The sequence below is a fragment of the Suncus etruscus genome, chromosome 11 (assembly GCF_024139225.1).
Source record: "Suncus etruscus isolate mSunEtr1 chromosome 11, mSunEtr1.pri.cur, whole genome shotgun sequence".
Lineage (NCBI taxonomy): Eukaryota > Metazoa > Chordata > Mammalia > Eulipotyphla > Soricidae > Suncus > Suncus etruscus.
This window is the reverse complement of record NC_064858.1, coordinates 2,012,220-2,038,114: the sequence shown is the minus strand read 5'-3', so window position 1 is coordinate 2,038,114 and position 25,895 is coordinate 2,012,220. Positions and strand designations below refer to the sequence as shown.

At 51.0% G+C, this 25,895-nt stretch overlaps 1 protein-coding gene across 1 annotated transcript in view; it reads left to right on the top strand.

Moving 5' to 3' along the window:
- Positions 1 to 25,895, top strand: part of TJP1 (tight junction protein 1) — a 140,835-nt gene that overhangs the window by 7,754 nt on the left and 107,186 nt on the right. Inside the window, exon 2 of the mRNA XM_049782664.1 lies at positions 3,760 to 3,892. Within this exon, the coding sequence (XP_049638621.1) occupies positions 3,760 to 3,892 (133 nt within the window). The remainder of the gene's footprint in view (positions 1 to 3,759; positions 3,893 to 25,895) is intronic.

The following is a 25,895-nucleotide window of genomic DNA, read 5'->3' as shown; positions in this document are numbered from 1 at the left end:
CCCCCCCCAATTGTCCTTGCTGTCTTAGAAATTTCACTTTTTACATTTAGCAAAGAAAGAAATGGCGATGGTTTGTGTTTTGTTCTACATAGAATTAGAAAAAGTTCAGCAAAATTTGCCTTCTTTCGGGCCCAGAGAGATAGTACAGCAGCGTTTGCCTTGCAAACAGCCGATCCAGGACCAAAGGTGGTTGGTTCGAATCCCGGTGTCCCATATGGTCCCCTGTGCCTGCCAGGAGCTATTTCTGAGCAGACAGCCAGGAGTGACCCCTGAGCACTGCCGGGTGTGGCCCAAAAACAAAAACAAAAGCAAAAAATAAATTTGCCTTCTTTCCGGTTGTGTGTTTGTTTGGGGGACACACCCAACGTAAGGGATCTCAGGGCTTGAACCCAGGTCTGCTGTGTGCAAGGAAAGTGTCCTCCCTGCTGTGGTATGGCTTCAGCCACTGCTTTCTTTTTGTTCTATTGTCATTTAAACAATGCAAGAGGAAACACAGAGAAGTGAAGGCTTGTATTTTGTTGGACAATTTTCCATTTTCTTTTCCTTACGTAAATCCTTTTATTTTATTTTTTCCTGAATGAAGCTTATGATTTGCCCTTTACAGAAAAGAGAATCAAATGTACATTTGCCACTGGGACTAGACCTACAGTCAGTTCATGATGGTTTTACTCAGGGATGCCTCACCTTGAAAGGTGACCAGTGTCATGACACCCTCAAAGGTACAGGAATAACAGGGACAAGAATAACCCCATCTGAGGCCCTGAGAAGAAAAGACCTCACGTGGCTCAGCATTTTCGAGGAATCAGAGAAACGAGGTTCATCGAAGATGGAACTAGATCTGTGGCCAGAGAGATCTGGGGCTAGGGAGCCCTGGCTTTGCACAAGGTCAGTGCTGGTTCAATCCTCAACACCCCATGTGGTTCCCCAAGTCTGCCAGGAGTAAGCCCCAAGTGCAGAGCCAGGGGTAAGCCCTGAGTGCAGAACCAAGGGGCAGCCCTGAGCACAGAGCCAGAAGTGAACACTGGGCACTGGCCAGGAGTAAGCCCTGAGCATAGTCAGATATGGTCCTAAAACAAAAAGACATAAGAAATTGTACAAACAAATATTAGTAGTGATTATTTTGGGGTGCAGGAGGGGGATTTTAGGTGATGGCAAGGAATGAGACTTTTGTTCTGTGTTCTTGAGAATTCAAACTATTTGGACACACTCTTTGTTTTATTGCTATATTTTTTTTTGGTTTTTGGGCCACACTCAGCAGCACTCAGCAGTTACTCCTGGCTCTGTGTTCAGAAATTACTCCTGGCAGGCTTGAGAGATCATACGGGATGACAGAGATCAAACTTGGGTCGGCTGCATATGCAAAACAAATGCTCTCTCCTCTGTGCTATTGCTCTGGCCCAATTGCTATTATTTTCTTACTATTCAGTTTAAACATGGGTTTTAAATTAAGAGCTGTCCATAACACAGTTGTTTCAGACATCCAATGTTCCAACACTAATCCCACTGCTAGTGTGACCTTCCCTGCACCAGTGTCCCCGATTCCCCCTCCTATCCACTCAGCCTGCTCCCTGGGGATGCACAAAATATTGTATATTGCTTGTTTTAATTAAACAGAGAATGGAATTAGTTAAAGATATTTCAGTAAGGGGCCAGAGAGATAGCATAGAGGTAGGGTGTTTGCTTGCATGCAGAAGGACGGTGGTTCGAATCCCGGTATTCCATACGGTTCCCCGAGCCTGCCAGAAGTGATTTCTGAGCGCAGAGCCAGGAGGAACCCCTGAGCACTGCCAGGTGTGACCCAAAAACCAAAAAAAAAAAAAAGTATTTCAGTAAAAGAAAATGGTTACACAGTGTTGTCATGAAGGGTTCACTGAGCTGTTGGCTGCTAGTGGAGCCTTCCATGTTATGTTCATCTGTTTGTTTACTTGCTTGGTTTTTGGTTTGGGGACCTCATCTGGTGGCACTCATCCATTCCTCCTGACTCTGGACTCAGAAATTGCTCCTGGCAGGCTTGGGGAATCCTATGGGCTGCCGGGAATCAAACCTGGGTTGGTCCTGGGTCGGCTGTGTGCAAGGCAAGCCTCCTACCACTGTATTATCACTTCGACCTCTCAATTTGATTTTTTTTTTTTTTTTTGGTTTTGGGGCCGGCAGTGCTCAGGGATTACTCCTGGCTTTGCACTCAGAAATTGCACCTGGCAGGCTCAGGGGACAATATGGGATGCTGAGGATCAAACCTAGGTCCGTCCCAGGTCGGCAGCATGCAAGGCAAAGGCCCTACTGCTGTGCTATCACTCCAGCCCCTCAATTTTTATTTTAAATCAATTTAAAAATTGATTCAAATCTATTTAAAATGTAATGACTTTTGCTAATGGTAAACTGTATGTGTTCTTTTTAAGCAACGAGAGGCCAATTTTATTCCTTCCAGACAACATTTTAAATGTGTAACAAAGAAAGTAGGTCATAATGTGGACAAGGCTTCCAATAGTTTGAGCCTACAAATACGAAAACTGATTTTCTTAAGCCTCACTTAGGAAATTCTCTCTCGGTCATCTTGGCTTGTCTAGGGTGGTGATTATTTCACAGGAATTGTCCCAAGTTTCCAGGCCCCCTTGTTCCAAACCTACGGCTTGTAATGGCCCAGCAGTGAGTGCACGTGCCTTGGAAGGGTAGTGAGTGTGTTTATCTGCATGAACATGGATGCCACTGTAATGCCTGCTGGTGATATCGCACCCCTAGACACGCAGGGTGTCCTAGAAGGCAGATCTGGGCTTTTCTTGTTGTTGAGTTTTCTTGGCTTGGGGCTTTTCAGGTAATTTGATGTTAATTTTAGGTCCATTTCCCGCTGCCCTGGACAGACTCTGGACTTGCCCAGGGGGCAGTGCCAGCCACTGCCTAGGCGAACTGGATTCCCACTTCCCCCGGTTTCCTAGGAAACACAGGTGGAGGGTGTGGTTGACTTGGAGAGAATCTGAATGTTGGCTTTTGGGGTTCAGTCAAGAGATTTCTTTTATTTTGCTTTTTGGGTCACACCTAGCAACGCTCAGGGGTCACTCCTAGTTCTGCACTCAGAAGTTACTCCTGGTAGGCTCGGGGGACCATATGGGATGCTGGAAATCAAACCCAGGTCTGGCCCAGATCAGCAGCGTGCAAGGCAAATGCCCTCCCGCCCTGCTATCTCTCTGGCTCCATCGATCAAGAGATTTCTGCACCATCACTTGCTGAAAAAGATTTGGGGATGTGGCCCGGCTGGCTCCAGCTCTTGACTGTTGCTTTTAGCTTTTTGGTTGAAGCACAGAAATGGTGACTTTTTTTTTTTTTGGTTTTTGGGCCACACCCAGCGATGCTCAGGGGTTACTCCTGGCTGTCTGATCAGAAATAGCTCCTGGCAGGCACGGGGGACCCTATGGGACACCGGGATTCGAACCAACCACCTTTGGTCCTGGATCGGCTGCTTGCGAGGCAAACGCCGCTGTGCTATCTCTCTGGGCCAATGTTTTGTTATTCTTGTTGTGGGTCACGTTCAGCGGTGCTTAGGGGCTACTCTTGGCTCTGCACTCAGGGATCCCTCCTGGTCTGGTTCAAGGGACCCTGTGAAGGGCAGGGGATGGATCCCAGGTGGGTCTGGTACAAGGCCAGCACCCTGCCTGCCCCAGAACTGAGGACACTGTAGGAAGAATGTGCATTCCCAAAGCTGTCCCCTCGATGCCCACAGCACCTCCTCCAAGCCCCCCTAACATGTTCCTCTCCCTTTCCCAGGGTCACGCCATCCTCTGAAAATCCTCACGGTGCTACTGCTAGTGGGAGCCAAGGCAAACCTTCGTTACGGCGTATTAAAGGCCGCTTGCACCAGAGCAAGAGCCTCGACAGCATCGACTTCTGTGAACTCGCTGTAAGTGACGGTCTTCTTCTTGCTGTGTGTCCTGTTGGGTTTTCTTCTCCTTTCAAAGACTGCCAAGAACTTGACTTCAGGGCATTTTGGTGGTGATTGTTTTTGTTTTCTTTTTCTTTTTTTGGTTTTTGGGCCACACCCGGCGGTGCTCAGGGGTTACTCCTGCTCAGAAATAGCTCCTGGCAGGCACGGGGGACCATATGGGACACCGGGATTCGAACCAACCACCTTTAGTCCTGGATAGGCTGCTTGCAAGGCAAACGCCGCTGTGCTATCTCTCCGGGCCTGAGTTATTGTTTTCTTTTAATTTTCTGGCAAAATCTAACGGGCTTATTTGGCTGTGATGGGAAGAGGGGGCATTTCTTTTTGGTAAAAGTTTCCAGTTGGTACCTAAAAATATAGCTGCTGCTTCTTTTTTTTTTTTTGCTTTTGTTTTTGGGCCATACCCAGCAGTGCTTAGAACTGAATCCTGGGTCTGTGCTCAGGGATCACTCTCAGTGAGGTTCAGGGGACCACATGGGGTGTCAGAGATTGAACTCACATTGGCCACATGCTCCAGCCAATAAGAATATGGTTTCTTTCCTTTTCTTTTTAATAATTTTATTTATTTATTTTGGTTTTGGGGCCACACCCAGAGGTGCTGTGTTCTGTGTCCTGGCTTGGGGGACCATATGGGATTCCAGGGATCGAAAGTAGGTCCATCCTGGGTTGGCCTTGTGCAAGGCAAGTGCCCTACCACTGTGATATCTCCCCAGCCCAAGAATATGGTTTCTGAGGCCTTCTCTGCCTGACTCGGTTCTAATGAATGGTTCAGAACATAAGTCAGAATCCCAAGGCACAGAGCTATGTTCTAAGCTCACAAGGAAAAGCGAGTAAACGACAGTAGCTAGCGTGTGACCATGAGATACTGGCCGCAACATTACCAAGCGCGCCCATTCAACATTCCTCTCCAGGGGAAATATGTCCCATGTGGAGGGGACCTGCTGTGCTTGGAGATAGGGGGGAGATCTTCTAGCAGTGTTGGCAAACTTCGGGTGGTCATGATATGCACTGAACACTGATGTCACACAACATGGCTGGCGATTACTTTTCTGTAAAAAGACTCAACTGAAGCATAGCCATGATGCCAACTTCTGGGAATATCACAAATCCACATCTTGGGGATTTGTTTTGGGGCCACACTCAGAATTGCTTAAGGGTGACTCCTGTCCCTTGTTCAGTGATTACTCCTGTCATGCTCAGGGGACCCTAGGGGATGCCAGGAATCAAACAAGTCTGTGTGGGCTGGGGAGGCCGGGAGAGTCGCCACCTCTCTTGGGCAGGGCTCCTTTTTCTGTGACTGTTGCTTTTCTCTGAGTGTAGTATTCATAGGCATCACACTTACTTTGGAGGGACCATTGGTGCTGTCACTGGCCTCTGTCATCAGTTGTATAGACCTTGTCTATTAGAGAGTCCGTGGGGGCTGGAGCAAAGGCACAGCAGAGAGGGCATTTGTTTTGCACACTGCAGACCCGGATTCAATCCCCGGCACCCCATAGGGTCCCTGGAGCCAGCCAGGAGTGATTCCTGAATGCAGAGCCAGGAGGAACCCATGAGCACCACTGGGTGTGGCCCCCAAACAAAAACAAAAACAAACACCAAGGGGGGAGACTCTCAAGGCCATGAAAAATTCTAGAATTTTCTTTACGCTGAGGTTGAGTTCACATACATCTGCAGCAGGACTCGGGCCAATTCACCAGTGTTTGCCTGTTTTCTAGTCAAGCGTGTTTCGTCACATGCTGAAAAATGATGAGTTCTGCAGTTGTATCGATGGCTGCTTTGTGTCGAAGGCGGTGAAATATTCAACCACAAGTGGCCACTTGTGTGGCTGTGGCTTCTGTAGCTACCAGAGATGGAAGCTAACATTCGGGAACTGTTGCGAGTTTGTCTTTTCACTCTTAAGTGATCATTTTATTTTATATTATTTTTCTGTTTGTTTTTTTTTTTGGGGGGGGGGTTACACTGGCAGTGGCGCTCAGGGATCACTCCTAGCTCTGTGTTCAGAAATCCCTCCTAGCAGGCACAGGGGACCATATAGGATGCGAGGGATCAAACCTGGGTCCGTTCTGGGTTGGCTGCGTGCAAAGCAAACACCCTACCGCTGTGTTATCGCTTCGGCCCTTATGTGATCATCTTAATGATAATCTTACGATTGTGGTTGGCCTCAGTTTTGCGTCTTAAAAGTGTAGCTGGGGGGGCCGGGCGGTGGCGCTGGAGGTAAGGTGCCTGCCTTGCCTGCGCTAACCTAGGACGGACCGCGGTTCGATCCCCCGGTGCCCCATATGGTCCCCCAAGAAGCCAGGAGCAACTTCTGAGCGCATAGCCAGGAGTAACCCCTGAGCGTCACAGGGTGTGGCCCAAAAAAAAAACCAAAAAAAAAAAAAAAAAAGTGTAGCTGGGACTGGAGACAGGACGGGGAGAAATGCAGGCAGAGAGATCTGCTGGTTGTGTCAGAGAATTTAAAATTGGCCCTAGATCCGCCCTGTTCTGTTCTGTCTGAATAAGGAGAAAATTCCACAAGTGTGCCGAGCGCCATGGAGCAGGCTGGAAAGGACTCATACTGCGCCGTGCACTGTGGTGCACATCTGGGTGTCCGGGGTGATCCAGGGGTCTCCACAATGCCATGTCCCTGTGGGAAAAGCCAAGTTTAAGAAACTGGATTGTGGGGCTGGAGTGGTAGCACAGTGATACGGCAGCCAACTTGGGACGGACTCGGGTTCCGTCCCCAGCATCCCATGTGGTCCCCTGTGCCTGCCAGGAGTGATTTCTGAGCGTAGAACCCCTGAGCGCCACTGGATGTGGTTGAAAAACAGAAATAAAAGACAAAAAAAGACCAAAAACAAAACAAACAAACAAAAAAAACCCTGGGTTGTGCGGCATCGCAGAGACGGGGCCACGAATCTCTGGGCCATCTCCTGGCCCCAGTGGGATTCCCTTATGGGGGATGAGAAGGGCTCTTCAGGCAGTGCTCGGGGAGCCTTGTCATGCTGGAGTGGAACCTGGGCCTCCTCCATGCCGAGCCTCACTCCCGCCTTCATGCCAACTTAGAATTGTCAGGCCTGAGCCTTCCCCCCTCTGCCGGTGGCGGCTGGTGGGGCTCAGGGTAGTTCAGCAACCCCCCACACGGGGGCAGTACTGGCCCGACGTCCACACGGTTGTCCACTCCACTGTCCCGTGCTCACTGCCGGCTACACTAACTCACTAACAGGAACTTGGATGTGAGTGTGGAACGTCTTTCCTGCTGAGACTTTCATGCCTGGCTGAACTTTCTGGAAGCTGTGCCTGTCTTCGAGTCCTAGGGTGTGCTGGTGTTGTGTGTGCTTTGACCTCCCAGCAGTGCTGGGGCCAAACCCGGGACCCTGCTACTCTGGCTGCTCCTGGCTGCGAACTCATGGGCTGCTCCTAGCCGTGTTGGGAGGAATCCCACACCACCAGGTCCCCAGCATGCAGTGGCTGAACCCCAGAGCCCGTCCTGGCCCGTCTCTTTTATCCGTTGCAATTGAACATAAAAGATTTGTGAGGACTTAGGGCAGGCAAGAAGAAGCTACACTTGCTGTTGGGGGTTGCTTTTCTTTCTTTTTTCTTTCTTTTTTTTTTTTTTTTTTTTTTTTTGGTTTTTTTGGTTTTTGGGCCACACCCATTTGACGCTCAGGGGTTACTCCTGGCTATGCGCTCAGAAATCGCCCCTGGCTTGGGGGACCATATGGGACACCGGGGGATCGAACCGCGGTCCATCCGCTTGCAAGGCAGACACCTAACCTGTAGCGCCACCTTCCCGGCCCCAGGGGGTTGCTTTTCAAGGAACTTGATGTCAAACTAATGATAACACACACCCGTACCCCAACAAGGAATTTTAGGTTTGATTTCTTAAAAAGTTATTGAAGGAGCCGGAGAGATAGCACAGCGGTGTTTGCCTTGCAAGCAGCCTATCTAGGACCCAAGGTGGTTGGTTCGAATCCCTGCATCCCATATGGTCCCCCGTGCCTGCCAGGAGCAATTTCTGAGCAGATAGCCAGGAGTAACCCCTGAGCACTGCCGGGTGTGGCCCAAAAACAAAAACAAAAACAGGGCCCGGAGAGATAGCACAGCAGTGTTTGCCTTGCAAGCAGCCGATCCAGGACCAAAGGTAGTTGGTTCGAATCCCTGCATCCCATATGGTCCCCCGTGCCTGCCAGGAGCTATTTCTGAGCAGACAGCCAGGAGTAACCCCTGAGCACTGCCGGGTGTGGCCCCCCCCCAAAAAAAAACAAACAAAAAAAACCCAACCAAACAAAAAGTTATTGTGCAGCCAGAACCATAACTAGGACAACGGGGAGGGCATTTTGCTGGCATGATATGAGTTTAATCTCTGGCATCCCACAGGATCCCCCAATCCCCAAAAGGAGGGAGTCCAGAGCATGAGCACATAGCTAGCAATCAACCCAGAGCACTGCTAGGTGTGGTCCCAAAGTGAAAAGACAGTGCTCAGGGGACCATAGGGTGTCTGGGATTGAACTCACATGTAGACACACCCTTGTACTCTGTAAACCATCACCTCAGGCCCTAATATTTTTAAAATTGGGGGGGGGGGTCTGTGTTTCCTCTAAGCTTGACTGACTGGAATCCACTCCTACAACTTTGCCAACTAGCTCAGACGATTACTTGTTTCCGGCCACGTAGGTGACCAGGAAGGTTGGGTCCATCGGTGCTGGGGATCGAAACGGGGCCTTGTACATATAAAGTATGTCCCCTGCTTCATGCTATTTTCTTGGTCCCATGGGTTTGTTTTACAATGAAGTGAAAAGTTAAAAGCTAAAATGCTGCTGGAACTGGAGAGATAGCATGAAGGTAGGGCGTTTGCCTTGCATGCAGAAGGATGATGGGATGCCGTGGCATCCAGTATGGTCCCCCGAGCTTGCCAGGAATGATTTCTGAGCATAGAGCCAGGAGTATCCCCTGAGTGCAGGCAGGTGTGACCCAAAATCCAAAAAAAAAAAAAAAAGAATTAAAATGCTGAAGACGCTCAGGAGGGCCCATGTGTAGGGAGGGTGGGTCACGTGGTGACTCATGAAAGAAGCTTGGAAGGTGCCACAGAGCTGCAAGGTGGCTTCCCTGGAATCTCTGACCTCCCTCTGACCCTTGCTGCAAATCCTCCAAATCCTTCCAGTCCTCAGTTTCCCTCTGATGACACAGCTTTGACGAGTCCCACTTGTTAAGCACACTGCCTTCCCTTTTTTGTTTGAGTCCCATGGACCAGACAGTGATTCTGCCAGCTTCACTTCCGCTGGTGCCACCAAATGCCAGGCGCCACTCAGGGCAACTTGGTCATGGCATTTGGGACCAGAAACACCGGGTAGTGCACAGGGGTGAAGCTGCCAGCCGGGAGCCCATCCCAGAAGGCGACGCTCCCTGACCCAGCCAGTTCAGGCCTTTAAACGCCTCATTACAGAAAGTCCCGTTTCTCCGGTCTTGCAGGTGGGGACCCAAGATGGGAGCCTTTTAAATGGGTGTCCCCCGGGTGTGGTGGAGGGTGGGTTCTGCAGGGAGACGCGGTCATGGGGAGTGAACTTCAGGACTCTCCTGGGCATCCCCGCATCATTGCACCCTGTTTTGATCCCCAGCTGAGGACCTTGGCATCCAGGGTGTGAACTTGTGCCTTTGTGTGTCCATCACCCCACCCAGTGTTTGTGGGTCCCGACAGCTTGTAGCCCTGAATCATGAAAGGGACCTGGCTTTGCCTTTGTTCCAGGAAATGGGGTTCCTCAGTTTTGGGGTTTGGGTGTGAGCTGTCAGGAATGCCAATTTGTGAGCTGGGGTGATAGCTCAGCTGGAAGGGCGTTTCTCTTGCACGTGGCCTCCCCAGATTCCATTCCTGGCACACTATAGGGTTCCCTGAAGCTGCCAGGAATGACCCCTGAACACCACCGGGTGTGGCCCCAAAACAAACAAAAATGCCTCTTTGCTGGGGCCCTGCCCTCAGCCAGCTCCGGGGCCAGCCTCCCAGGAGTGAGCCTTGAACACCGCCAGATGTGGCCTAAGTTCCTCATCCTGCTACATTTTAGGTTGTTTGGTTGCTTGGACTCAAAAGTTCAGGACATGGGCCGGAGAGATAGCATGGAAGTAAGGTGTTTGCGTTGCATGCAGAAGAATGGTAGTTTGAATTCCGGCATCCCATATGGTCCCCCGAGCCTGCCAGGAGTGATTTCTGAGCAGAGAGCCAGGAGTAACCCCTGAGTGCTGCCGGGTGTGACCCCCAATAAACAAAAAAACAAACAAACAAGCAAAAAATGAAGTTCAGGACAGGAGTTTTGTGGGTGTTTCTAGAAGTCTTTTGCAGAACTTGGCAGAACTCTCTGCATTCTGAATATTTATCTGGTGTGTGTGGCAGGCAGGAGGGTGAGGGGCTGGATTGCTTGAACCAGGGATGCCAGTTGGTACCAGGCTGCTGAATATTAAACCAGCCTCAGCCTATAACCAATGACCATCAATAACCAATGTCTAGCAGATTTGAAGTCTCCGTGTATGCGGCCAAAGCAATAGCACAGCGGGTAAGGTGTTTGCCTTGCACATGGCCTACCCGGGTTTGATCTCTTCTCTGGCATCCCATAGGGTCCCCTCAGCTCACCTGGAGTGATTTCTCTCTTTTTTCTTTTTGATTTTTGGGCCACACCTAGCAGTGCTCAGGGATTACTCCTGGCTCTGTGCTCAGAAATTGCTCCTGGCTGGCTCAGGGGGACCACAGACACAGACACACATATGCACACACAAACACACAGGCACACAAAGACACACTACAGGCACACACACATAGGGACGTACACGGACACAGAGACACACACAGACACAGGCACAAAGACACACACAGACACACAGAAAAACACATAGACACACAGAGATGCAGACACACAGACACATACACACAGGTACACCCACCCACACCCCCACACCCCACTGAGCCTTGGGATTGGCATGAAGGTTGTCCCCCTTTCCAATGGGCACCTGGTACTTTGGGGCACCGCTGAGTCTTTTGAAGTTACTTTCCCTCAAGTACCTCTTGGGGCTTGTTCCATGGGATTTAGAATATTTTTTTCCTTCTTCTGCCATTCATTTAATTTTCTCCTGCCACTAATAACATCTTTTATTTGGGGAGGCGCCTGAGTGTACAGGGCTTCTTACTTGCTCCTCCAGCACCAGCTGCAGACAAATGCCTGAACCCTGGGTCAGGTCCGGGTCTCTGTTTTCATTTGTTTATGGTGCAGGTGGGCACGTGCCCACCACTGTGTTTTCGTGTCAGAGAAGTGATATTTGGGCTTGGTTTACTAGGCCTAGTTTGGCAGTTCTAAGTGGATGTTCTTTGTTGTTGTTGTTTTGTTTTGTTTTGGGGCCACACCCGACAGCATTCAGGGGTTCCTCCTGGCTCTGTGCTTAGAAATCTCTCCTGGCAGAGAGATAGACGCAGAATAGTCTCACTCATCTATGGGTTTTAAGAAAAATAAAAGACATGGCCGGAGAGATAGCATGGAGGTAAAGCGTTTGCCTTGCATGCAGAAGGTTGGTGGTTCAAAGACCGGCATCCCATATGGTCCCCTGAGCCTGCCAGGGCGATTTCTGAGTGGAGAGCCAGAATAACCCCTGAGTGCTGCCGGGTGTGACCCAAACCCTGCCCCCCAAAAAAAAGAAAAAGAAAAAGACATTCTTGCAATAATTCTGAGACGAAAGAGAGAAGGGCTGGAAGTTCCAGCTCACTTCATGAAGCTCACCACAACGAGTGATGAGTGTAGTTAGAGAAATAACTACATTGAGAACTATCCTAACAATGTGAATGAATGAGGAAATAGAAAGCCTGTCTAGAGTACAGGGGGTGTGGTGGGGAGGAGGGAGATTTGGGACATTGGTGATGGGAATGTTGCACCGGTGAAGGGGAGTGTTCTTTACATGACTGAAACCCAACCACAATCATGTTTGTAATCAAGGTGTTTAAATAAAGATATTAATTAAAAAAAAAAAGAAAAGAAATCTCTCCTGGCAGGCTTGGGAGACCATATGAAATGCCAGGGATCAAACCCAGGTCTGTTTGCATGCAAGGCAAATGCCCTACCATTGTGCTATCTCTCGGGCCCTCTAAGAGGACGTTCTCTGCTTGCTGCTGTGTTCTCAGAGTCTAATCATCTATTTTGTTGGGGATTTTTGGGCCCTACCCAGCCGTGATCAGGCCTTACTCTTAGATCGTGCCCCCTAGCAGGCTCTGGGGACCATACATGGTGCTGGGAGACCCCACCTGGACCAGCCTCATGCCAGGCACATGACCACTGAACTATGGTCCAGCCCAGAGATATGATGCTTTAGTGGTGGGCCAGAGGGCTGGGTACAGGCTGCCCACCGGGTTGCTTAGTGCCAGGCCTACAGCATACAGTCCCTGGAGCACAGCTGGGAGTGGCCCCGAGTCCTCCTGAGCGCTGTGGTATGGGCCCAAACAAAATCTGAGTCCGTGAATAATGACTCAGAGAGGTGGTGCTCCTGGCCGGTGCTCCTTGCTCGGTCCCTGTGACTAGCCCCTTCTCTTTCTGCCATCAGCCAGGCCGGGTTCATGTCTGGACCATGTTGTGAACTGAACAGGAGGGGAACAGTGGTTTTAGCGAATGCACCAGAGAGTGTGTGGCCTGAGGAGGGCTGGCGCCTGGCATGTATGAGCACTGCAGCTGAGTGTGATAACCACAGCTGAATGTTAACTCTGCCCAAGAGTGTGACAGTCACACTCAAGTGTGTGTGACTGTCCCCGCAACAGCCTCAGACCCAAGGGGAAGCTCCACTGTCCGCAGGTGTTGTTTCCACAATGATGTTGTGTGTATGTGAGTGTGTGTGTGTGTGTGTGTGTGTGTGTATGTGTGTGTTGAAGACCAATCCTGGTGGTGCTCGGGGCTCACACCCCTCTGACTAGGGGACCAGACCTGTCAGTCCCTGGGAAAGCCGAGGTGGATGTGGCTGAGCCCTGAAGGAGCGCCAAAGGCCTCTGCACTTTGCCTGGGTGTGGCAGGTGTGGCCTGTGACCTACCTTGGTGACAGGGAAGCCCTAAAAAGGGCCTCACCCTGCCAGGGACCTGACTCAGAGGACAGGTGTCATCATAGAGTCTCTACACAGTGTGTGTGTGTGTGTGTGTGTGTGTGTGTGTGTGTGTCTGTCTGTGTCTGTGTCAGTGTGTGTCCAATGTACATATGTTTGTTTGTGATCCCCTTTTCAGGGCTCTTGGTGGGAGATGGATTGTGGCTGACAAGGGGGCCTCTCACTCATAGAGGTGAATCAGTTTTGTTTTATTTATTAATTTTGGTGGCTGAGCTGTAACCAACAGTGCACAGGGGTCACTCCTGGTGGACTCGGGGACCTTCTGGGGTGTAGGGGATTCAACCAAGGTTTGCAACATGCAAGGCAACTGCCCTTCCCGCTGTCCCATCTCCCAGTTTGTATTTTATTTTGGTGGTGGTGGTGGGAAATCATACCCAGTGATGTGTGGGGCTTATTCCTGGCTCTGCGCTCAGGAATCACTCTTGGCAGGCTTGGGGGACCCTATGGGATGCCAGGGATCAAACCTGGGTCAGCTGTGTGCAAGGCAAGACAAATGCCTTCTCTGCTGTGCTGTCACTCTGGCCCCCAGCTTCATTTTTGGTTTTAACTTTATTTTTCATGGCTGGGGCAGCCCCACAAAAGAGGAAGCTGAGGTGGGCAGAGGCCAAGGCTGCCTGGGAGTTGGGGATTGGAGATGAGTCACCAGCCTGGAGAGGGCGTGGATACCAGTCACTCTCTCAGGTTCCCTCAGATCAGGCTGCCAGATGTTAGGGTTCCCCCAGCCTGCTTGGAAAGAGCAGGTGCCTGGGCGGAGCGACAGCACAGCCAGCCGGGAGGGTGCTTTGCTTGATGTGGCCAGCCTGGGGTTAATTCCCAGCGCTCCACAGGGTCCCTGGAGCCCACTAGGAGTGATTCCTGAGCACAGAGCCAAAACTCTGCCCTGGGTCTGGGTCTTCAAGAAAAGAAGGGAGAGTGAGGCCTCAGATCTGTGCTTGGCAGGGTTCACACCACCCCCCACCCACATTCCCCAGATAAGCCCAGGCCAAGCGGACTTGCACCCCATGCTTGGAAAACAGCCATTTTCTATATGGTCTCGACTTTTCATTTCTGGGGTGTCACAGTGGCTGCCAGCCCCAGAGCAGTTAGTTTCCCTGGGGTGTCTTTGTCCCTCCACTCCTTGGTGGTACCTTAGATGTGAGGCAGCATTCTTGGGGCTCCTGGGGCACATTGCTGTGGTTTCTTTTTGTTGTTGTTGGCTTGTTTTTGTTTTGGGTGGCGCTCAGGGGTTCCTCCTGGCTCAACACTCAGAAATCACTCCTGGCAGGCTCGGGGAACCCTATGTATGGGTTGTCAGGGATTGAACCCGGGTCTGTCCCAGGTCGGCTGCATGCAAGGCATGTGCTATCTCGCTGGCCAGTGCTGTGGCTTCTCTGTGAACAAATCTGTGGAGATTCTGTACCTGCCTCCCAGGGGGGCCCTGGATGCTCCTGTACCAGCTCGTTTCTAGGGTCTCCAGCCCCCTGAATCTGTTTTGCAGCAGGACAGAGAGAGAGACAAGAAATTGTTCCTGACTTGTTCAGTGAGTCCCTCTACCTAACAATTTAATAATGTTCTTTCTTGGGAAACAAAGAAGCTTCGATATTTATCTCTGAAAATGCTGGCTTTAAAAAAAAAAAAAGGCAAAAACTACCATTTATTTATTTAGGTTTTTGGGCCACACCTGGTGGTGCTCAGGGGTTCCTCCTGGCTCAGCACTCAGCAATTGTTCCTGGCAGGCTCAGGGGACCCTATGAGATGCCGGGGATCGAACCTGGGTCCTTCCCGGGTCGGCCATGTACAAGGCAAACACCCTAGTGCTGTGCTATGGCTCCGGCCTCTGGTTTATTTTATTTTATTTTATTTTATTTTATTTTATTTTATTTTTTGGTTTTTGGGCCATACCCATTGACGCTCAGGGGTTACTGCTGGCTAAGCACTCAGAAGTCGCTCCTGGCTTGGGGGACCATATGGAATGCTGAAGGATCGAACCACGGTCTGTCCTAGGCTAGCGCTGGCAAGGCAGGCACCTTACCTCTAGCGCCACCGCGCCGGCCCCCCCTGGTTTATTTGATATAGTTGAGCCTTTGGGGGCTTCAGGATTTTCTTTGTCTGCTTTACATTTAATTAAAATTTAACAAGCCCTTTCCTAACCCCTAATTATCATTATTCTCCTGCCAACCTGTTTATTATTTCGTTCTCTTTTTCCTTTTATTCTTCTGTGCCCCTTTCTTTTCCATCGCTTCTCCTGCAGCTCATAATAACCATTTGATTTCTTGAAGAGATGCCACCTTGGGTGTTACTCTTCAAAATATTTATTCCTCGCCAGATACAAGAAACATACACCCCTCAATTAGACATTCCCCCACAGCCAACCCTTGGGTTTTTTCACACCCATGATTGCTTTTTACTTTAACTAAATTTAGAAGGTTCTAAACCACTCTCTGCAGATCCGAGGAGTGGAAAATGTGACCCTTCGCAGGCTGGCGGCTGCCCTGTACCCCTGGGGTTCAGTCGGTTCTTTTAGGAACCCAGAGACCTGCTTCAGGAGTGTGGCCCCCATTACCCCCCACATCAGCCCCAGTGTGGGAGAAGGGGCTTCTCTGAGAAGAGGCTTAGCTTCGAGACTGCTGCTCTGTAGGTGGCAGAGAGACCACGAGTGCCAGACTCATGCCCGACAGTCTGCTGGGTGTGGGCATAACGTCTGCTCCCGAGTCCAGACTTTCTCCATCACCCCAAAGTCTGCATGTGAGGTTTGAAGGAGTATTCGGGTGTTCCAGTTCAAAAGGGGGAGAGAGAACGTGCATGAAAAATGTGTGTGAATCTGGACATAGGTGTATTTGTGTGACAAAATGGAGAGATAGCACAGCAGTAGGGCATTTGCCTCATATGTGGCCTACCTGGGACAGGCTCGGGTTTGATCCCGGCATCGCATATGGTCCACTGAGCCTGCCAGGAGCGATTTCTGAGCACAGAGCCAGGAGTAACTCCTGATACTGGGTGTGGCCCCAAAACCAAGAATAAATAAGTAAGTAAATAAAGATTTGGGACCAGGGCAAGTAGAGCATTGCCTTGCACTGGGCCAACTCAGGACCAACTCAGGTTTGATCTCCAGTATTCCATATGGACCCCAAAGCCTGCCAGGAGTGATTTCTGAGTGCAGAGCCAGGCAGAACCCCTGAGCGCTGCCAGGTATGGCTCAAAAAACAAAAGAAAAAAAAAGTGTGAATGTGTGTGAGTGTGAGAATGTGTGTGTATGTATCCGAGTGTGTGAGTATGTGTGTGTGTTTGAGTCTGAGAATATGTGTGTGAGTTTGTGTGAGTGTGCAGGATCCTGTGTATGAGCATGTTTGTCACAGGACAGAGGACCAGAGGCCTGGAAATTTAGTGACTCAGAAAAATAGAAGAATTAATAAGCAAATGCATCAGATGTTTGGTTTGTTTTATTTTTTTAAATAAAGCAAAGAGAATAATTACAAGCCAACCTAATTAAACAAGCAAACAAACAAAAAAGTGGGAGAAGGAAAATCCTATCTATTGAAGTAAGACGATGCACGAGGGGAAAATCACTTTCCAAACAGGAAATTTAAGCAAAATGAGAACCGCTTGGCCACTTTGCAGAATTCAGCGCAAATGTATTTGGAAGGCAAAATGAAACATGCGACTTTTATAAAAAATGTTGTGGCTGATGAGGGTTCCTGGAGAGAGTCCAGGACTTAACAACACCTAAAGAGGGTTGAAATGTGGCAAAAACCCCTCCAGATTACCCATTCACACACACACACACACACACACACACACACACACACAAACACACACAATGCCTCATTGCTTGGGCTGTTGGCTGGGGTGGGAGCAAAAGAAGAAGAAATTTCCCAATGAATGAAGTGAGCCAAGGGTTTATGATACCATCCCAGAAGGGTGGCCAAACGGTAGGATGTTTGCCTTGCATGCGCTAACCTAGGATGACTGAGGTGAGAGAGAGAGAGAGAGAGAGAGAGAGAGAGAGAGAGAGAGAGAGAGAGAGAGAGAGAGAGAGAGAGAGAGAGAGAGAGAGAGAAACTGTGGTCCTGTTCATACCAGTGCTAGAATGTTGAGTGAAACCTTGGAAAAGAAGGACTGGAGCGATAGCACAGTGGGAGGCTGCTTGCCTTGCTTGGGGCTGACTCAGGTTCGATTCCCAGCATCCCATAGGATCCCCCCACAGCATGCTAGGAGTGATCCCTGAGCACAGAGCTGGGAATGATTTCCTGAGCACGAAGCCAGGAATGAGCCCTGAGCTCAGAGTCAGGAGGGAGCCCTGAGCACCCCGGGTTTGCCCCCCTGCCCACGCCAAACAACAAAGCAAATTCTGGAGAACATCCATTGATGGTGAAAAGAAAGAAGAGTGTGTTCCTGGGTTCAAAGGCAGTTTATGAACCTTTTACATCATTTATGCCTGGTCAGGAGACCTAAGGGAAGAGCGATTCTTTGATGCGCTTCAGAGACTCGAGACCCTGGCATCATGCCACGAACGCTTCTTTGAAAGCGGTCAGCGGGCCAGACAGTGGTTGAGGAGTGGGCACAGGGCTCAACAGTGAACATGCAAATTCAAGCCCTAGCCCCAACCTGTCTGTGCAACACACCCCCCCCACCTTGGTGGGGCTTTGGTGGGGGCTCAGGCTGTATAAAAAATATTCGGTCCTGGGAAATAAATCTCTCAGAGGGCCTGTCCGGTCCTGCACACTTAGGATCTGTCTGACATTGTCACTGGCCCTGCCACTGAGGGACTCCCCAGCTTTGCCTGGGTGTTTCACCAGGCCAGAACAATGAGCTACCTGGTTTGGGAGTGGCCCCCAGGCCCCTGAGTGCAGCTAAGGGACCCCCTTTCCCAAGAAGACATTTATATGAGACAGGAAATTGTTTTTGTTTTTGTTTTTGGGCCACACCCGGCGGTGCCCAGGGGTTACTCTTGGCTGTCTGCTCAGAAATAGCTCCTGGCAGGCACGGGGGACCCTATGGGATACCGGGATTCGAACCAACCACCTTTGGTCCTGGATTGGCTGCTTGCAAGGTAAACGCCACTGTGCTATCTCTCCGGGCCCGAGACAGGAAATTTTGAACATGATTTCGTCTCAGTATGTGAGGTAGTAGCTGGATGTTTCAGGCGCCTCTGTTGTTTTGAGGGACATAGTGAGGAATGAAAGGTTCCCCTTTACCCACCTGAGCAGAAAAGGAACTAAAACCATAATGGATGAAATCAGGAAGCCCATTGATCAAGAATTCTTTTGGGGGGTGGGGATTTGGGGCCACACCCGACGGCACTCAGGGATTCCTCCTGGCTCTGCACTCAGAAATTGCTCCTGGCAGGCTCGGGGGACCATATGGGATGCTGGGGATCGAACCCGGGTCTATCTGGGTCTGCAGCTTGTAAGGCAAATGCCCAACCACTGTGCTATCACCCCAGCCCTTGGTCAAGAATTTTCTGTAGCGTGTGGGAAGCTGGGCTTATCTCTCACCCTTTATCTGCAAGCAGATCTATTTATTTGGGGGTTATGGATCCTACCCGGTATTCAGCACTTACTCCTGGTTCTGTGTTTGGGGATCATTTCTAGTTGGGCACAGGGGGCCCTCTGAGGTGCCAGGGATTGAACCCCCAGTCGTACAAGGCCAGCACTGCCCACTGCACTCTCTCCAGCTCCTTGTGGATTTATTTCAAGGAATTGATCCCATAAAGCCTCGGCTGTTGCAGTGGTGAACACTCCCAGGTATGTGACTGCACATATCTGACATGTACTTCTAGTCAGGCCCCCCCTGCAGGCCTGAGGAGCCCTGTTCCATCCCTGGTTCTGATTCAGGTGTAATCCTAATATGCGTCTGCTTTGGGGGGAGCCCTGTAGAGCCCCATGTCTCTATGTGAGGGTGTGTGAGCGTGTGTGTGTGTGTGTGTGTGTGTGTGTGTGTGTGTGTGTGTGAGCGTGTGTGTGTGTGTGTGTGTGTGTGTGTGTGTGTGTGTGAGAGAGAGAGAGAGAGAGAGACTAGGGAAGCGGGAGAAAAGAACAGCGGACGGGATGGAGGGACAAAGGGCTTAGGCACCAAATCCACAGAGCCTCACATCCCTCCTTGGGTCCGCTTATCCAAGAATTCCCACTGGGTTCTGCCCACCCTTCCGGCTTCCTGAGCACTGTTGATGAGCCTCTCAGAAGAGAGTCCAGGAAACTAGTGCAAGATCCAGTTCTGGACCCCAGAGGAGTTAGGGACTGGCCTGGGGCCAGTCCAGCAACCACCCAGCTCCACCTTCTCAGCCCTATTGGGGCGCAGGATTGGGGGCAGTTTCCTATCTCCCTCAGTCCTCCTCCCACAGCAGCAGTGCAGACCCCCTGGGGTCTCCTCCCCCAGTGGGGTCAGGCCACTCCTTGGGGCTGGAATGAAGGGAATTTGGCAGAGATAGCTCTGGGCAGGACTGGCGGGCCAGTGGGTTGGGGGTGGAGGTCAGCAAGGCGAGCCTGGAGAGAGCACATTTCTAAGATAAATGGCCGCATGGGAGTGGGTCCCTCCCCACAGCCCTCCTTTCCTGAACTCCTTCCTGTCCCCTATGGCCCTCCACACCCACTGCACCCCCCCCCCCCTAACTTTCTCCCCACTCAGAAAGCACCAGGTTCTCTTTCTAGAGCTGCCTTCAGCAGGGGCCCTGGAGAGTCAGGGGTCTCTAACAGGCTGACCTGGTTAGAAGAAAAGACTCAGCAGAAGGCCTGGGTGCAACCCTTTGACCCCAAGATCTCCAGAGCACTCTGGGGTGATCCCTGAATACTGCCCAGGGTGGCCCACAAACCAATCAAACAACTAACCAAACAAAAACCAAATAGCTGACTTCAGCTCCGTGGAATGGGTTTGGAGGGGAGAGGGAAGGATGGGGAGAGGAGGTGGGAGGATAGGGGAAGTGTGGGAAGGGGTGGGGAGGGAGGGGAGGAGTGGGGGGAGGACAGGAGGTAGCAGGCAGCAGAGGTCAGTGGACGCACCCTCTGCTCTGGTCTCTCCCATTCCTGAGTCAGGAAAATCTCAGCGATGCTGAACATATTTGTCTCTCTAGGGCCATAGGGATGCCCCGTGGGGAGGGTTCGCCTTGCCAGCAGTTGACCTAAATTCAATCCCCTGAGTCTGCCAGGAGCGACTTCTGAGCTCGGAGCCAGGAGTAACCCTTGAGTGCTGCCGCTGCCAGGTGTGAACCCCCTCCAACTGAGCACTGGGACGAGGTGTGGTCCTGCGTGACTGTCACCTAATCCTGTCAATTCATACTCATGTCCCCCCTCACTCCTACCCCACCCCTCTACTGCCAGCTGTGACCCCAAGCAAGGAGCCAGGCACATCCTCAGAGCATTGCCGGCTGTGACCCTAAGTCCCGGATCAAAGGTGCATCACCTAGAAAAGAAACACAAAATGTCACTCTGGCCCCACGTTCCTCTTCACTAAGATGGTTTCCCCCAAATATTTCACAGTCTTGACCTTAGAGTCGAGATTCTAATCTCTTTTTATGGAGAGGTGGGTGTCACACTTGGTAATGGTGGGGACTGCTCCGGCTCAGGGCTCAGGGGTGCTTGCTGCCATGGTGCTCAGGGGGACGCCAGGCTTCCAGCATATGCTCAGTCCCCTGGACTGTCTTGCCAGCCCCAGACATTCGTGTTGAGCCTGCTTGGGAGGGAGCAGCCCCTGCTATTCTGTTCCCGCTTTTTCTGTGAGGGCCTCCCCATTTCCCAGCTCTGCACTTGGTTTATATTTTCAACACTCTGATTTAACTAATTGTCCCTTAGGAAAATGTCGCTCCCATTCCACAAATCTCCGCTGGGCTCCATTTCCTGTGCTCAGATCAAAATAGGTCCGAACTGGAGCATCTTGTGGGTGGTTTGATTGGGGGCCACACCCGATGTTCTGGGATCACTCCAGGCCCTGTGCTCAGGAGTCGCCGCTAATGGGGCTTGGTGACCATTCTGCATCTCCTCTTCACTCTCCTGGATTATCGGTTGCTGACTTCGCGTGTGTCCTGAACTCAGGAGTAATGAAATTCTCTTTCCGTCATTGTTGTTATTGAGCTAGGCTTGTCTCGTCTCGGCAAGATGTAAACATTTTCCCCTGGACTTAAGGTTAGAGATTAAATTGATTCTTTTCTTTGTGCTGGAGCAAGTACGAAGGAGAAGGCTCTTATCTTGCACTGGGCTGATTTGGGTACAATTCTCTGATCTCTAGGAGTGATCCTTGAGTGCAGAGCCAGGAGTCAGCCCTGAGCATCGCCGGGTATGGCCCAAATTCCCCCTATTAGGGGCCAGAGCCATAACACAGCAGTAGGGCTTTTGCCTTGCACGCGGCTGACCCAAGACAGATCTGAGTTCGATCCCCGGCATCCCATATGGTCCCCCAAGCCAGGAGCAATTTCTGAGCACAGAGCCAGGAGGAACCCCTTAGCATCACCGGGTGTGACCCACCAAAAAAAATTCCCCTATTAATATTCTTTCACCTAAATTACCTAAATTTATTTAGCTTCTGCAAACACACACATACACACACACACACACACACACACACACACACACACACACACGCACACTCACACCCTTCACTCCAAATCTACCTTCTGGAAGTTCACAAACAGAAAACACCCCCAATGACCTCCTGGGGGGCTCCCCCATCCTTCCCACATACCCAGGGGAGGGGACGGTACTGCCCGTTTGGGGAAAGGCAGGGACAAACAGTGATGGGGATCGGAAAACATCTTCCACGTAGGAAGGATCTCAGGGAGTGGTGGGGAGTGGCAGAGGCAGCAGCGGCAGCGAGGGCAGCCTGCACCGGCCTAGAGTCCTGTCCCGGGCTGCCAGAACATTCCTTCTTGTTTGCAAAGGCTTTGAAGTGAGGGGCCAGAGAGCGTGGCTGGAGGAAGGATGCATTTCTCTGGGACCTTGCAACCTTCTTCGCTCCTCAGGCTCAGTCCCCACCCTTGCTATTGTTTTTCCCAGGGAAAGAGGGTGTCGGATAACAGTTTAGATTTGGGGAGGTGAGGCCAGTTCCCGTGTTCTTCCCAGATAAGGCGTGTACTCTCTGGGGGGCTCTTGGATTCCGAGGTGGTGTTTTGTGAGGCTCAAAGAGGCCCTGGAGAAGCCCTGCAGAGATGGCGGGAAGGTCAAGTGAACAAAGTCGGAGGGAGGAAGCCAGTGCTGACAGCTCTCCTTCCTGCAGGGAAGAGAAGGGAACAGCTGGGCCAAGGGGTTCCAGGGCTGAACACAGACAGATGTGCTCACCTGTGGGGGTCCCTGCTCACCCTGCCCCATTCCATACAGACCCCCGGTGCAAGGCAAGAGACCCCTGAGCCCCCAGCACCACGTGGCTTTTAGCCCAGGAGGCAGCTCTCGAGGGGGCTTGAAACTTCTCCTCAGAGTCCCAGGACACCACTGGGACCCCCAGAGTGGCGGGGCCTGAGAAGCATCTGGAACTGAGGATCCACGACCCACCCACCGCTAAGGCAGGGGCTGTCCTGAGTAACCCCAGGTTCCCTAATGGAAGGAGAAAGTAAATGAACAAGGCAAAGTCCCCACTCCCCAGTTTGCACAGGACCTATTGCAAGGTGCAGTCCCTGGCCCCAAGGGCCCCCCAGCTCCCTGCAGACACCCCATACTTGTACAGCAGCTGTACACAGGGTTCTTAGACCTTGGGCTTGAGTTAGCTGCAGCAGGTCTCCCCTCCTTCATCTTCCTCCTTTCTTCCTCCACCACTTCCTCTTCTTTCTTCTCCTTCTCTTCTTCCTCCTCTTCTCCTCTCCCTCCACCTTCTCCTCCTCCTCATTATCAAAACCAGGTCCGTCTTGTGCAAGGCAAGCGCTCGTTCTCCCCAGCCTATATAATTTATCTCTCTCCAGCCCCCTATAATTTCTCCATTAATCACAATGTTTCACGGCATAAACGTGGACCAGAGGATACACGTTTGTTATTTTCTATTTGTTTTTAATTCTGTGGTGCCAGGAACAGCCAGAGATCTGGGTCATCCCCTCCGGCCTCTGAGGTCACCGGACACCATCTAAACTGCTATAAATTCTCAGGATGGCAAGGCAGCACAGCAGGGAGGGTACTTGCCTTGTGGCTGATCCAGGTTCGATGCCCTCACCCCAAGAGGCCCCTCAAGCCCACCAAGCCAGGAGTGAGCCCTGAGCATGACCGAGTGTGGTCCAGAAATCAAAACAAGCCAATCAAATCGAGTCAAAAAGCCTTCTCAGCCCTACCGTCGTCATATCCGCCCTGGACCAGGACTCAGGCCTGTCTACCTGCTTTTATTACCTATGGCTGGATGTCAGGCTGGACCTTGTTTGTGGTTATCTCGTCTTTCCACTTGCTCAGACAAGATTCTTTGGGGTCCCCTGAGCCCCTCCTTTCATGTCTGCTTGAATCCTTGCCGTCAGCAGGAATCTCTGCAAAGCCCTTGAGATCAGACCTGGTGATCTTTCTCACTGCCTCATCTCCTGCCAGTCCTCACTGACCTGGGTGACCGCAGAGCTTCGGGTTCGGGCCTCCGTGCCCTCCTGACCCTCCTGTCCCATCCCCTGCACCCTACCAAGGGAATCGGAGGAGTCCTGAGCACAGAGGCAATGTAGACAAGGAGTGAGTGAGGAAAAGTGACCAGGGGGCAGCGACTTCCTGGACCCAGATGGGACACCCAAGTGGGACTCTGTGTGGAGATTTCAGACACTCTGGCTTGGTTTCCCCTTCCACCAGTAAGGCCAGAGCATATGAGACTCCTATGTGCCTAGCACTTGGGACGGACGCCTAACACAAGAGCCCAGCTGGGACCCCAGTACTCTGTGTTCAGAACACACTCCACTAGCTGGGACTTCAAGTGAAAGGTTCACACCTCGGTAACACCCTCTAGATAGACACTGTACCCCAAAGACTGGCAGGCAGAATCCCTTCTTTAAAGCGCCCCAGGCACCATGACCTCCTGGGGAGCAGTAAGTGAACAGCTCTGGGACTCATTCTCAACTGCTCCTTGTCTTAAGAACGATCAGGCCATGGAAGTTGAGCTTCTCCAGAGTTGTTTTTTTTTTTTTTTTTTTTTTTTTTTTTGGTTTTTGGGCCACACCCGGCGGTGCTCAGGGGTTACTCCTGGCTGCCTGCTCAGAAATAGCTCCTGGCAGGCACGGGGGACCCTATGGGACACCGGGATTCGAACCAACCACCTTTGGTCCTGGATCGGCTGCTTGCAAGGCAAACGCCGCTGAGCTATCTCTCCGGGCCCCAGCTTCTCCAGAGTTTAATATTAATCAGGATTGTGGCTCCTCAGAGGTTCCGGACAATAAATTGCATTTCTGAGATCTGCGTTTGCAGCCAGCAAGAAAGCCGAAAAACCAAAGCCAACCCCAGAGCAACCCACTTGTTTTCCAAGGCACGACACGCTACTGTGATTGTGGGAAGTGATTTTGCATAAAATAAAACAAAAGGCTGTTTGGTTGTAGTTACTGGGATTTCCCAGAAATATTTGAATTTTATTTATTTGGGGGCTGAAGTGATAGCACAGTGGTAGGGCATTTGCCTTGCATGTGACTGACCAAGGACAGACCCAGGTTCTATACCCGGCATCCCATAGGGTCCCCCAAGCCTGCCGGGAGTGATTTCTGAGTACAGAACAGAGCTGCTGAGTGTGGCCCAAAAGCCAAACAAATTTTTTATATTTATTTGATTTAATTTTGGGAGTTATGCTCAGTCCTCGGGAGTTACTCTCAGTGGTACTCAGGGGAATCCAAGCATCCTGCACTCAGAACTCCCAATAAGCCCCTGAGCTCTCACCCCCAAACTTCTAAAATCACACGGAAAGTTAATGTGCCAGAATTTAAGATGTTTGCGTAGAAAACTGACAATCCTAGAGTTGGGGGGGCGGGGGAGGCTTCTGGTTGTTGGAGGCCAAGCAGGCAAAACTCTGACAAGATACTTTAAGCCTTTTTAAATAGAGAGGCCAGGAGCCTATGACAAACCCCAAGCCAGGAGAGGGAGAAAGAGAGAGAGAGAGAGAGAGAGAGAGAGAGAGAGAGAGAGAGAGAGAGAGAGAGCTGGGTTTGGGACCAGGACAAGGTCAGATTGAGGGCCAGGTCAAAGAAGCAGGTATACAAAATAAAGGACAAGCAGTCCAAAAGGATGCAGATGAAGGTCTGTTGAAATCAGGGGTGGAGTGGGGGGTGGGGGGTGGGGGGCATTACCAGGAGTAGAAAGTTTGGTCAGAGGCTGCTCCAACTGCCTCTTCATCTGCCACTGACTCTCCACACCCCAAACTTCATTGGGGGTGGGGTGGTGGTTCTAGCCCAAGCTTGCAATTCTAGTTGATTAAGGCCTTTCTTGCAGGGGAGGACTCCTTTCATGGCTGCACTTCAATGTAGAGTAAGAGAGAGATGATACAGCAGGGAAGGCATTTGCCTTGCACTCGCATGCCATGGTTCAATCTCCAGTCTCCAATATGGTCCCCTGAGCACTGTCAGGAACAATTCCTGAGGGCAGAGCCAGGAGTCAGCCCTGAATGCTGCTGCTGAGAATAGCTCCCAAATCATAAAATAATAATGATTTACAATTTTAGTAGGAAAAAAAAGCTCACAATAAGAGCAAAAATGGAAGCTTCTAGGCGTTGTTCAGCAGAGAGAGTTTGAGTCGGGCTTCTCCATCGGACCCACTTGAGGCATGGCCAGCCGTGGTGAGCTTTCTAGAACAGTTCAGGTACTTTCAGATTTTGTTGTTATTCTTTTGTGCCCTTTTCTCCACAGGGGGCCACACCCAGTGGTGCTTCCTAACTTGTCCTCAGGGGGGACTGGAGGTGCCAAGGACTCTGTATGCAGGAAATAAGTGGAATATCTTTTCTGTTGTTGTTGTTGTTTCTTTTTGTTTTTTGGAC